Here is a 14293-nt window from a genome sequence, read left to right as displayed (position 1 = left end):
CTGAAATAATTCCTCTCTAAAGTGCAAGGTACACTGTAAAACATCATTTGAGCTATTTTGCTCACAAGGTACTTGAGATCTTACACAGGGTGTGAAGGCTTTTGGGAGCACACTCCCTCCACTGCGGTAAGCTCAGCTACTCTCTAAATTCCTGGTGAATTACGGTAAAACTGGAACACACTGGGGAAACACAGTAAAGACACTAGAGGACTATACAGGATGCTCACTGCAGCCAGGTTGCATCCAGAACTGAAGAACAGTCACATTTTCAGCTGAGCTGTCCTAACCCAAATACTATTTGATGAGGTGGCAAGCTCAGGTTAACAGTATTACTGTATGGGATTTAATGGGATTTTTGCAAGGAAGACTCAAATTGCAGCTTAAGTGAAATAGTCTTAAGATATGGGTAATGTAACTCCTCCAAGAATATACTTGCTCTCAGCTTTCAGTATTAGAATTTGCTTTATTTATCTGCTTTCACCAAATGACAAGGGAACTTTTAAATTTTTCTAGGACAAACCTGAGAAAGGAAAAAGAAATATATTTCAAAGGGTGCAATTATTGCAGAATCAGTACTGGAACTAATGGCACTAAAATAATTGTTTAAAATGAAGCCAGTTTCTGCCTCAAGAACTCACAGGCAGAAAAGATGGATTAAATATATCACTTTCATTGTACAGCACAATTGTATGACATCCAATCAAAGTAAACTGCACATGCATTTATTTTCAATTGTTGCCTTTCGAATAGATAAAACTATGAAAAGAATAAAAAACAGATCTTCATTTAAAAAAGACTCTAAAATCCTCAGGAGCTGCCAATGAAGCAGGCTAGTAAAATTCCCCTTCCTGCCGTTTGCACCGAGGCATTTGTCAGAACAGCTATGCAAGACTTGGTAAATACCATGTACCTGCAGCAGAGAAAGCAAAGAACAAACCGTAACATAAAGATTTTGTAATATCTTCTGTAATAAATACCTTGATCTTTATCATGTGAGGGCTTGACTGGAAAAGACTTTTGGAAGAGACTTCTTTATAAAGAAGTTCGCTTGCTGTCTTGGCATTGGTAATATCTTTATATATACACACATAAACATGTATGTATGTACACACACATACGCACACAAACATACAGATTTTATACAGATGATAATTGTCAGGAATAAAAGAAAAGAAGAACAGAATAAAAAAGAATAAAAGGGCCAAAAGACCTAACCTGTGCAGAAGCTCTATGTTCCATGGCATGATGAAGAGCAGCCCTGTCATGACTAATTTCACGGTTGACAGCTCATAAGAGGATGAAAGCAGTGTTGAAGAGGTAATCTCTTGTGTCCCAGAAATTAGCATGCACAAATATTAACATGGTTGGTTACAGGATGATGATTACTTTGTTCATGACTCCCTGGAGGGCCACCCACAGAAAGGAAGTAAGGCAACTTACAGTGATGGAAGGAGAAAAAAAGGCAAAGCCTGATGACTGGCACTGATGTGATGTTGGCCATCTACTCATGACCAGGAGAACTGGATTGTGAGCCAGGATTTTGCTCCAGTCCAACTGCAACAGTCACTAGATTCTTCTCTTTAGGCTTCAGACACACAGGAGAGCATGTCTGCTATACTGCTGCCCGTAATATCCTTCACTTACCTTCCAAAAACTGTATGCTTCTTGTCCAGATAGGCACAAGAGCGGAATGTGATGAAGCTGGAAGGAATAAAGACATAACAGTTAGCATATTATCTCATTGACACTCAACAAGAGCCAGTAATGCTTAAAAACGGAAAGTGTATGCAAAAGCTCTCTGAGAGAAGACAAGCCCCTCTCCCTCTCTGGCTCCTCTCTGGGAGGCCCGCTGGCCAAACATCCTTTAACTCCTCTGTTTTGTGGGTTTTGTCTTGGATTTCTGGAGTTTTGCCTTCTCATTTTTACACCTTACTAACGTCCCTAAACAGTACTCCAAGCATGGTGACTTGCACAAAGTCCAAAATTAATCTTGAGCATCTGCCTCCTTGGCCATGCAGACTCTGGGAAGCTCATGCAGGACAGGGAGACGTGCATCCTGCTTGAGAAGTACATTTCTTGTGCATGATTGGGAGCTTGTATCCAGCATATACAGTTATATAACACAACAGTCTCTGCCAATGTAACCTTCTGTCTTTTAGGATATTTACTTTTTGCATTTCTCTTCCATTAAATTGGCCTGTCGGTGATCCATTTCTCCTCTGGACAGAGCAAATTTGTGCTTCAGATACAAACATGGCAGAAGAGTACTTCAAAGTGTCAAAAGTAATTAAAACCTGTGAAACTCGGATTTTTAATTTTTAATTAACTGGACTTTTAATTTTGGGGGTTGTATTTTTAAACTTAAATGTGGGAACTGAAATACCAAATCCAAAGCAACCTTTACTACTAAAACTTTTCTCTAAAGCTTAATGTTTCTTTAGAAGACTTGGACTACAAGCATACGAGACAGAGGTTTCCACACTGTGGTCTGCAGACCACGATGGACCATCTTGGCTGGACATGCAGTGCTGGCTCTCCTCCCTGTCTCCATCTGTTACGCTACATTAGAGACAGCTAAAAATATATAAGCATTCCAAAAGCACTTTTCCATATAAGCAACTGCCTCAGGAAATTATATGATTGCAAATAGGAGGGGCTGCAATCTGCCAGACAATCTATTAAGACGTAGCTTGCCCTAGGAAAGTTTTGAGATGCTGCGCAGAATGCACACTCCTACACAGGGCAAACATTACAACTCAGCTTTCTGCATGGGTACTTTCCACCACTTCATTCCCAGATATCCAATACTTAAGATTATCAAGTGGTCAGTTAGGTAGCATTGTAATAAAAAAAATCTGAGCAGTAGCAAATATACAGAGAAAGCTTCTCATCCATCACTGCAGTCAAAATAAAATTAAGGACAATGGAATTAACATAACTCAGGATGATCCCGGAGGAGACGTCCTGAGCATTATTTGAGCATCACCTTACACAGGGGACGCAGCTCACTCTGCACTGCAGTGCCTATCACCTATGGGGAGAGCTATTCACCCAGTTCCTAAGGTCACAACAGTTGCCAGAAGTGCCTAAACAGTGCCTAGGAAGCTTTATAAATATGGGCAGCTGGAATCTCTCAAGGACTTCACATATAAAGGAATTTCATATTTCATTTGCAAACTTTAGGGAAACATATGATCACATTTACAGCAGCAGATGATGTGACTCAATATGGTACATCACTCATGAACTGCCTCTATAACGTCTGTTTCTAAATCCTTTTTTTTTTTTTCCAAAAAAAAAGCCTCTACTCTCCACTAATTTAGCACCTGAGTGCTGGCAATAACATTCAAATCCAAAATAAGCTCTACAGCAACTCGATCCTGCAAACTGCCCAACATGTGCTTAGTCTTAAATATGTGAGTAAGCCTATTAAAGGCCCTGAGACAAGCACTTGAGTTTAATTAAAGCTAACCACACTACTGCATAGTTTACAAGCCATAATAATACTTAGCATCATGAAGACCAACACCAAGAACCCCCTCCCTCCCTCCCCAGTCCCAACACACAGTACTGTACACACACCACACACACACACTGTCTTTCCTGGGGCTCCCAATGAAAGTACAACTTTTTTCTATCGCAGTACGTAGAGAGCAACCAAGAAATAGTTGGCTCAAAGTGGCATAGAACATTTTCAGAAGACTGCAGGCAAATACCTGCAGATTAATGTTACACATAAAGAAGGTTATTACAACTTCAGTATCTTTAAATTTCATTCGTTCTTCTTCCTGCTTCGTCATTCATTTTTTCTTCATGTTAGTCCTCATTTTGCTTTCGTACATTGAAAAACAAGTAATTCTGAATGCCAGATTCTGCACTCTGCCATGTCTGGGTTCTACACATTTCAACACTGTTCTCTTTTATTTAAAATCAGGCGAGTAAAAAGAAACAACATTTCCATAGAGTATATGTTTAATTTCATTAAGCCCTTTCAAAAAGCTCAATACGGGACTAAATTTAAACAGAGTGGAGAGGTGTAATGATCTTACAGGGATAACACTGGGGGGACACTGACAAAAATGAACAAAAACTTCAAATCATAAAAACAGAAAAGACAAATTAATGGTGATATAATAAACCTACGGGTCTTCTTGCCATGCTTCACTTTGCTCTTAGGTTGGGTAACAGCAGCTGTAGCTACCCTGATTTCAATATGCAGCACTCAACGGAATATTTCACTTGACTGAACTTTAAAGAGTAGCTCGTAAAATGTCATTTGTTTTCTTAACAGAGTAAGACACAATGTCTAGAGGGAAACAATAAAACACAAAAAGCAAGTGACTACTTACAACTGCGATTTGTTTGTGTTGGGTCCTGAATTGGCCATGCTAAGAACACCACGTCCCGTGTGGGACAAATTGGGCTTGAATTCATCTTTGAAAGGTTTTCCCCAGTAAGATTCTCCTCCTTAAAAGAGAAAAGATGATAGAGGAAATGTTTGTTTTCATTTGTTTCCCACTACATTTTATAACAGGCACTGACGTTAAATTCAAGGTTTCTGGCACTTCTGATCACTATGTGTATAACACATTTTTACCTCATCCCTGTCACTAGGCTAGTATTTGAGCATGCCCTTGAAATCAGATGTTTGTAACTGGCAACACAATTCTGTGCCCCCACGCTAACAACTACAACAGACCAGACTGTTTATCAACAGCATTATATATTGTGTGCTGAAGAACTGTCAAGGATTTAATTTTTTACTGCTGGTCCACTGTAATTTTTCTTTTTTGAGACATTAAATCTTTAAAAGTGGCTTCCTGACAAAACAGAGAGCAAAGAATTACTACTTTAATTGCACTCTGGATATAGCATTGCTTTCGGAAATAAAATATCAGGGAGATAAAATATGTTCATAGAATCAACTAAGAATAGGAGTTATAAGCTCAAATGCTTAACTCCTGGCTAAACAATGAATAATGATGACATATATTCCTGCAAAATAAAAGGCAAAAATTAGGTATTTGGACTAGATACCTGGATGACGTAAACACTTAAATGCAATGAAGCCGAAAGGATGATAAAACTTTGCACAAGCTGCAGACCCAGCCCTCCAAAACTGATTTCTTTTCTGTGTCTGTGGATAGAAAGAGGGTCTGGGAGACCTCTCCTCCTGGCTGTCATTTTTACATTATTTATGATAGATCTGACATTTTCATTTGCACTTTTCCTCCAGGATCATTCTTAATAAGAAAAACGAAGGCTGAGATGACTCATAGTTTTACAGTCAAATCCATAATCTTGTTTGACAAACCATGAAAAAATATTTCACCTTAGGATAGTATTAAAAATAAACCAAACAAAACTAGCCAAACAGGCAGCAAGACTGGGCCATCTGCAGAACTGCCTCAAGAATCCTCTAGAGTAACTGTATCACTTGCAAAGCAGGAGGTCAGTAAAGGATCTGTAGTGCTCAACGGCTATTTGCACATCTAATACAGCAAAGCAATTTGATGATACAGCTGCACAGGCAAGCAGCAAATAAAATTGAGGAGTAAAACAATGTCCTACCGAAAACCTTATGCAGAAAATCAGAAGAGTGCATCAAATGAGAAAAGACTTTCAGATGATACCACGAAAACAAAGCATCACAGGTGGATGGCTGCAAGTGCAAGTGGAACTAAGAGAGAAATTTTGGAAGAAACTGACCCACATAAAAACCCAATTAATCATGTTCAAAAGACCTATTAATAGAGTTGAGTGTTGCCTGCTCTGCAGTTTGACAAGAGGCAGCAAAAGGGGACAAACCCTGTAGGGATTTTCTGTAATCAGTAGAGGAGGAGTGATTACTTCAGCAATCTTTGGCTATTGAATATTTTAAGATGAGCTAAATTACATAAGCTTGATCCCATATGCCAATCTCTTCCAGTAGTGGGTGAAAGGGATATGGTACGGCTGCAGCCAGCTCTACTGTCTTGAAGATGGATCCAAAACCCAGCTATTCTAGCCAAATCCAAAGTGTTCAACCTATTAGAAAATGTCTTACCAGAAGCCAGTAATTTTCTTTGCTAATGAATCTCCCTCTGTGTTCCTATTTGCCAAGACAGGTTACTTGTGCAGTGCCTTAGTTACCTGCCTTGTTCAGAAAAACAAAGTTCTTGAAGGTCAGTAAATAAACAAGTTACGCTCAGAATATAGCAAGGCTCCACGCCAACAGGTGCTGCCCGAAACTAGAAACACACCTGCAAAGCCAGCAGACCCACTGCCCATCAACAGCACTATGCTCTGTGCACTACTTCTCTTTCCCTCTTTGCCCTTCACAATTTTCACCTTTCCGCTTCGATCTGGCCTGGTAGGGCAGCACCAGGGACGGGCTGCCTGCCTGCAGCACCGCGCCGCTGCGGTGCCATTGCTTCACGCCCTGCATTTCTGTTCTCTGCCATGGCTGGAGTAACAAACTTCACCTGGACTTCCCTTAGAGAAATACATAATTTTGCTTCAAAGGACCTCTTGAAGGAACTCCTAATTATTTGTAAAGCAGATGCACTTGCTATGAGTCCTAACCTCGAGGACTGTTTGCTGTCTAGAAATTTTCAGATGATATGCAAACATGAACACATCCTATTGAGATAGTACACAGCAGCAAGTGGCCAAACCCTTGAGACCGTTAGACCCTTCGCATGCTTTCAGCTGATGCTGGAATTACAGCATTGTCAAGCTGCTGAAGGAGGGTGGAATCAACCCTGAAGCCTTCGCTCGTCAGAAAAATAATGCAAAAGGAAAGAGAAAAATTCTGAATGACAGAAAGACTCTCTCTTTCTGGCACAACAAGCAACCAGACCCAAGAGCTTGCAGACAGGAGCAATGAGCCATTGTCTTTAGGTTTTGGAATATTTATTTTTGTATGATTTCATTTCAGATCTTACACTGCAGGTCAGAATAATCTCATATGTACGAAGGCTAACTTCAGTTCATTCCAGTTCTCTGGAAATAGTAGATAGTTACAGCATGACATCCAGTCCCTGCCTCCCTCTCTGTCTGCCATACAGCTGTTTCCAAGGCTAATTCTGTCTGCCCGGGAGCTGCAGCAAGAACAGAGAATGGCCTGTGCAACATTCGCCTGAAAGGCCAGACGTCCTATAAAGGACATAGCTGAAGTGTCTGCGGAGGCCTGGCAGCACGGACTGGCAAGGGGTGGTGGAGACGCTGCAAAGGCAGCAAGACAGCAGTACAAGAACAGTTTGGGGGGTTTTGTTGTTTTTTTTAAAGGAAAAAAACCCTGATTTTAAATTTAAGAATACTTTTAGAAAAAAAGAAAAAAAAAAAGAAAAACCCAAATGTATTCTCCTTAAATTAAAAATAGCCTGAATGTGCTGTTTGTCAAACTCCTGCTAACCCCTGGAATCGTTCCAGCCTTCAAGTAGCTGCTTGAAGCAGGACCAGACAGAGCAAGCCAGAAGATGGCGAGTTAAATGTATACATTTTTTTAATTACTGAAAACCAGAATCACCTTCTCTCTGAAGATTAAGTACAGATCCCTTGTTAGTCTACTGCCATGACAGCACAATGCTCAGCCAGGGGGGTCTGGAACAGGGATTTTAGATCCTTACATTTTGGTTTCTATGGTAGAGCTCATTGTAAACTTGGAAAAATAACTCACAGGCTCCAAACCTACTGCTAATAATTAGGAGGCATTTGGAAGTACCTAGCAGATTTTACCGTGTTTATTCTCGACACAGTTGGGAGGTGTGGCTGTGCCATCTTTCTCATTTTCTAAAAGCAGAATGGATGCAGACAGACAGAGGAGGTGGGACTGTTGCACTGTCTAGCTCTAGCCCTCTCTCGTTACACTCCCCATATATGCCATAAAGAGAGGAGGCTCCTCCTTATATTCCACGAATTGTCCTCTGAGAGCACACAAATCACCGCTGACTATATATGGAGTCAGGATGATGCAAAAACCTCACCCTGAAGCTGATGTACCAGCCTACAAGCAAAGCCCATGGAAAACAAGAATTGACTCTGGGTGTTAGATTCACAGCGGGCAGCACTGCCTGTCACTTCACCTTCCTCTCAGCTTACTGCCTGATAAGATTATCTTCTGTCACAGTGGAGCTGTGTGCCCACTGGACTTGCAAATGCTTCTGAGATCCTATTAGAAAAAGTGCTGGAAAAAAATTCTGTGCTAAAAATCAGAGGGGTTCGCATGGCAGCAGACATGGCCCCACGCGGGTGCTGCCACTGCCTGGATTGGTGCTGGGAGTGCGAAAGGGAGCAGTACTTATAAACCTGCATATGGGGGTCTCCTGTTTCCACAAAGCTGGAAATGTACTTGGGATCGGCCACGAAAACACACTGGTCTTCTAACAGCTTTTAACCTGTACAACATCAAAGCCTTCAGGAGCCAGAAAGAGTTTTTGCACAATTCTGTAAAATAAAAATCACATGCCTACCCAGACACCCAAGATTCAAAGCTGAAGGCAGCTGGGAGCCATTTCACCACATTTTTAATAAAAGAGAAAAATTCTCTTAAATTAAAGAGGTGTTTACCCAATTCTCACACAGAGATGAAACCAAACAGACCTCACAGCTCATAGAAAAAATTAGAGCATATTCATCATTTCCATGGCTATCCAGAGTGGCAAGATATATTTAGCTTGTAACTGAAGCACAGTTAGTTATTCAGTCTCATATCTGCATCTTGTGCTGATAGTGAAAAGGTGAATAGAGCTAAACTGACACCTGAAGCAATGACACATTAGCAACTACACAGAAAAAAGCCACATTTTCAGATTGTCTTTTGAACTTAAACAGGTTACTCTTTGGTAGTCTTTGTTCCTTCTAAAGGCATTTTTTTCAGAAAGTAATTTTTTGGGTAAAATTACAGAAGTTGTACAATCTTCTTGCAAAGAGCTGAAAGATGCACCTAAAGCTTCAGAAATGTAGCATTCCAAAAGCCAGGTGTGGGCTGGGAATCATCATTCATGACAGTTGTGATTTTAAAGAAATCCTTCCTTTTTCTGGCGTAAAAATTGCTAAGCAGTGGTAAGGAAGTGGGAGGGCTCTGATTCACAAAAATGATGGCTTACTTTCGGTAATTTTCTTCTTGTCATTTGGAACAACGAGGTACATAATAACATCTGACACTTCTATAGAGCTTTCCAAGTGAGATTCTTGAATCATTTTGCAAATATGAAAGCCTTAGCTCAGCCAGTAAGTGCTTCTCTCCCTTCAGATAAGAGGACACGGTACTTTTAACCCCACATACCAAGGGTTGGATTTTCAGAGAAGCTGCAATCTAAAAGGAGTATATTGCTAGATAAAAAGGACTTACTCTTGTCCTTTTGCTGAGCTTGAATCATGCAAGAAAAGGGGCTCTAAAACTGGTTACATTTTAGGAACTTGCCTTGTTAGGAAATCACATTGCAGAACTGACCAAGTTTGTCCACAGTCCCTTTGCTATTGCCAGTTCAGAGGAGGGGAAAAAAAAGTGCTTTGCTCTGCTTGTTTGCATCCAAAATGTAATTCCCATCTACCAGTGGTATTTCATCTTGGACTTTTACAGCTATTATATGCCACCTTTGCACCCTCCTACATTCATAAATGGACAGAGGCACACACAAGTCGATTCATGAGACCTTCCAACAGGTTGCAAGTAAGAGTAGGTGAAAAATGCCTGTGCCACTTTGAAAATGTAATGCTTTGCGTATAGTTTTCCCTTTTTCATACAAAGGGTTTAGGATATTAAACCTGTTTTTTCCTACATGCAAATTTTCTTCTATTATTTGGAACACTGAAAATACAGAGCAGCTGCTCCACTTGCACTAGCATAAGTTAGACAGAATTACTCACAACGTTCAACCACTTAGTTGTTACAAACAGCAGGAAAAGATACATCACAAATCTAAAATTCATATTCAAATAATTAATCATTACAAAGAATGACCATGACTCGGCTTATTACTCTGAATACTGCCTCTATGGGTGGTTATTTTGTTAGAAAAAAAATAAGCTGCTGCAGCACAACAAAATTTCTCCCAGTAGTCTTATGAAATGTTAAGTTGAAGGCTGTAGAAAATTAGTTTGGTCCTCTAAATCAGTGTCAACCTTACAGGACTATATCTAACTGCTTTGGCAATGCAAGTCTGCCAGCTAAGCTAAGGCAAAACTCTATTCCCCACTCTTTTCCCAGTGTGGTACCTCAACTTCTAGATGCCATAATGCTAATTTCCACCCTCCTCCATTTCAAGGTTAACTGCAGAGTACCAGGAATCAGCTGTCCTTCATGTGTCTGCTGGGTCACGGTTACTTTTATGACAACCTAACGAGAGACTCAAAAAGGACACATTGGGGTGCTGAATAACAAATGAAAAAGAAATAAGGATCAGTGCTGCTTACAGATAGGACCGTTCAGCCAGAGCAGCCATGGACGTGGACAGTCAGTGACAACCAGATTGGCATTTTACATCTCTGAAATGTTTCCAAAACACAAGCACATTTATCTACGTGAGCCGAGAGCACAGTTGCAGTCTATGTACGTATGACATGTAACCTTACGTCATGTTGTACTGAATGTGCCCAAATACACCCAGAAGCCAAACAGTCCTGGGCTTAGTTAGCAATGGGGTGGGTGATCATCAAAGCATTTGGGTGATGCGACCATAAACTTGACACCTGTTGCTGAACATAGGATGAATGTCAGATGACAGAAACCAAATGGTGGGAAGATTTTTGAACAAGTCTGTTCTAGTTCCTGAGTTGATCAACAGGAATAATTAAATAAATATAACAAAACAAAAATATATACAGGCTTAATGCACCTTCCATGTATCAGTTTGGAAAAGGTGGTGGTTTCTTTTTTTAAACAAACAAAAAAGCAAGCAAAAAACTATCCCAAATCTCTTAGCCAGAAAATTTCAGTTAAAGCAGAAGGTTCTATTTGGAAGAGGAAACAAAGGATGTTCTTTTTTGCTGAAGTCTTCCTACAAAGGCTCTAACAGAAACAATTGTGGCAGTTTAAGATATTGATGTTTAAAAGGTAGCCTCCAAATAGTCTTCCCTATTGCCAGTTGGAATATCTGGGAAGAAAGCCCTGTTCTACTCTCATATGCTTCTCTGATATTACAGAAGCCAAGTTAATTTACTCCCCCAGTAAACCTCTAAAGACCATTAAATCTTACAGACTTTTTAGCTTTCAAAGATGCATATTCTTTTTTTTTTAAGAAGCAGTGAGTCAAAGAAATGCCGAAATTCCTTCCAGCTGCCAGAAGAAATAAAAAGGGGAATTTATACTGCAAATAACATACAAAACCAAGGTGAAAAAGGTACAAAGTACCGAATCCCAGTGCTTTACTCCAAAGCTTTCCTAACACGAACACTTGTGATCACATTAATAAGGTGCAAACCAATGGACCAAAATTTTTACACCACAGGAGCCTAGGAGAGCATCACTACATTTGCCATGTTCTTACACTGCTATCAAGCTGCACCGTCCTCTGGCCACGCTGCTGCGGAGAGAACGTAAAGCCAGGCAGACACCTTAGGTCTGGCCATCTTCTTACAGCACGTGGCTCGAGATACAAAGTGAAATTTCTGCCTCACATTCATGCCCAGGATCTATCAGGCAGTCAGGAACAAATCCTGACTACTTGCCCTCTGTGAACAGTCTAAGCGGCTTCATTTAAGTAAGTATTAAACACACAGACATGACAGTTCAAGAGGAATCTGGTAGCCCACCAGGCTGTCCATTTACAACATTTTCTTGTGATATTATCATATTCAATAAGTGATTAAATAAGGATATCTAAAATGCAGCTGTCTTCACAAGAATAAAAAACATTCAGTTGCAAAGAAGATAGTTGTATCGTTTGAACTCTACAATAACTGCAAATAGTCTCTCAAAATCTGCAACACTCATATCTATTTGAGTGTACACTGTCCCTTTTATTAGAACTTTAATAGTCTTGACAGATGTTTGCAAGACATCTCGCCTGCAATATATTCATATTTAATTAAGAATGACAAGGAGGAAAACAACACGGAAAAGACTAGAGGTCATTAGACTCCTTTTTTTAAATAAAAGAATATACATAGGAGTTTTTTTCTCCTACGGACTTATTTGCATTTTACTTCCTAGTTGCTTTGCCAGTAGAGCTGAGTCTTGACCTTCAATGCAGCTGCACTGCCAGTCTTCTGCCAACTATTAATTGTGCTGTCTTACAATATTTCTACCATTTGCACAAATAGAGACAAGAATGACACCAGGAAGTTAATTTTCATTCCACTGCAGGATCTGAACTCCACCCTACAAGGGTGAAAGGTGTCTGAGTCAACCCATTAAATTTCTCCTGTCTCCTGACACCTCTTTAATTTCTCATTTTAAAAGATGTTCCTAATTATGTCTTTTGGGATTTGAACTGAAACTTTCCTTATAACAAAATCAATTCACATTTCTTTTGACAGTCCAAGCATATATGGTAACAAATCTTGTTAATGGGCTTTTGCCATCAAAACACAGAACCTTTAACAAGTCTCAAATCTTAGAGTATGCAACTGTTGATTATCGCAGGCAGTAGAAGAAAAGCTGTTGGACAACTCACACTAACATCATTTACAAAGTAAATAGAGCTAAAGTATTTAACAACTACAAAGACATCTTTTTTGGATGACCTGTGAGCACACACAGAAGGTTATAGTGCTTGCACATACAAGTGACACATGTATGAACTAGAATAAAAATGCACAGAACCCCACAGGACCAGGTGAGGAGCTGTGGAGGCTGGTGACATCTACAAGTGGGTAGATAAAAGGTGCAGGTGGAAAATGAGCAAATTTACAGCAGTATCTAGAGATATCACATGACATATCTACCGTGGTGGGCAATGCTCTGAGGACCTTTCAGCTGCTATGTCTCCTCACCATTTCTGATATGAGCGTTAATGCGGATCTGCAACTAACCAGCTAAGGGAGAAAGAACAGGCAGAAGAATTTAGTAACAGTGACCCCTAAAAGTTAGAAAAAGAGCAGCTTGGGCTTTACAAGGCAGCTAGCTGGGAGAACAGATGGTATCTGGCTATTCACCAATTCCAAGGCAGGTCTCAAGTATTTCATTAATGCTGAATTTGAAAGCAACTTTGCATGAATGTGTTTCTTCCTTTGTTCTTTGCCCTGGAAGGCCAGCTGTAAAATCATTACAATTTTCATTTATTTATTTTCTGGAAGAAAAAGGAAGCAAAGACCCAACAAGAATTCTGCATGGAAGAGTGCCCAAGTTTTAGACTGAGAATATATTGGATGAAATTTTGAGCATAGTTAAAATGGTCATAAAATATAGTGATAAAACCTCTGCTTTAAAGTAGAAATACTCAATGTACTACATATCATCATTTAGAGAATTTTAATCTACCAGGTGTCTGGAAATAAATGTAACAACAGCGCATGAAGTGAAAACAGTTTACTTGATTCAAACTCAACCTTACCTGTTCCTGTTCCAGTTGGATCACCTCCTTGGATCTGCAGAATTAAAATTAAATCAATAGGTTACATATATATCTGTGTGAAAGACATTAAATACAAGCCATAAAAACCAATTCTACTCAATTTTCTTCCTTCTGTATCATGTCATGTTGACAAGTTAGCAACAAGGAAACCATTACTACTTATTTGGAGCTTCTTTTATCAGCTGGCTGTCATCTCCTACATTACTTATCCAAGAGCAGAATGACAGTTTTATAAAAATAATAGGTCTCTTGTGGGTAAATAGGGAAAATAAACAGTCTCAAATGGGTTAACCAGATCATCCTTTCTGTTATGTGCTGAGTCACAACCTGCTTTTTAACTGATGATGCATTGCTTTTGGAACTGAAAAGGCATTTTGCTACCAATCCTCTACATGATGGGAAGGCAAGAAATGAGGTAATATGGAATATTTTCTGTATCTGAACCTGTATTTCCCAGTATCCCGCTCACTATCTGCAGTAGGGAAAATCCTCATGTGAAACCAATCTTTCAGCAACAAAATTAATCACTGTATATACGTGCAGGATCTACAGAAATAATATTCTATGTATTATAATGCCAGTAGAGGGAGTGTGACATGACTAGTTTCACAGTAATAGCACACAAGCACAATTTTAATTGTGAGTTTAACTATGAACTGAGATATACAGTGCTGTCAAAAGAAAAAAAGCTTTTTTTATGATGACAGGATGGAATGTGACATTCAATGATGTCCCCTGAAAGATGTGCTCTGCCTTCAGGATCAGGTTGTTAATTTGTCTGAAAGGAAATTACA

At 39.7% G+C, this 14293-nt stretch overlaps 1 protein-coding gene across 3 annotated transcripts in view; it reads right to left on the bottom strand.

Moving 5' to 3' along the window:
- Positions 1–14293, bottom strand: part of PPIL2 (peptidylprolyl isomerase like 2) — a 74146-nt gene that overhangs the window by 12577 nt on the left and 47276 nt on the right. For all 3 annotated transcript variants that reach the window (XM_041126377.1, XM_030024457.1, XM_041126378.1), the window contains 3 exons: positions 13479–13512; positions 4350–4467; positions 1645–1701 (listed from right to left, as the gene is read on the bottom strand). In XM_041126377.1, the coding sequence (XP_040982311.1) occupies positions 1645–1701; positions 4350–4467; positions 13479–13512 (209 nt within the window). The remainder of the gene's footprint in view (positions 1–1644; positions 1702–4349; positions 4468–13478; positions 13513–14293) is intronic.

Source organism: Aquila chrysaetos, chromosome 9 (genome assembly GCF_900496995.4).
Source record: "Aquila chrysaetos chrysaetos chromosome 9, bAquChr1.4, whole genome shotgun sequence".
In the NCBI taxonomy this organism is placed as follows: domain Eukaryota; kingdom Metazoa; phylum Chordata; class Aves; order Accipitriformes; family Accipitridae; genus Aquila; species Aquila chrysaetos.
The sequence above is the reverse complement of the archived record's forward strand: the minus strand, read 5'-3'. Positions and strand labels throughout refer to the sequence as shown.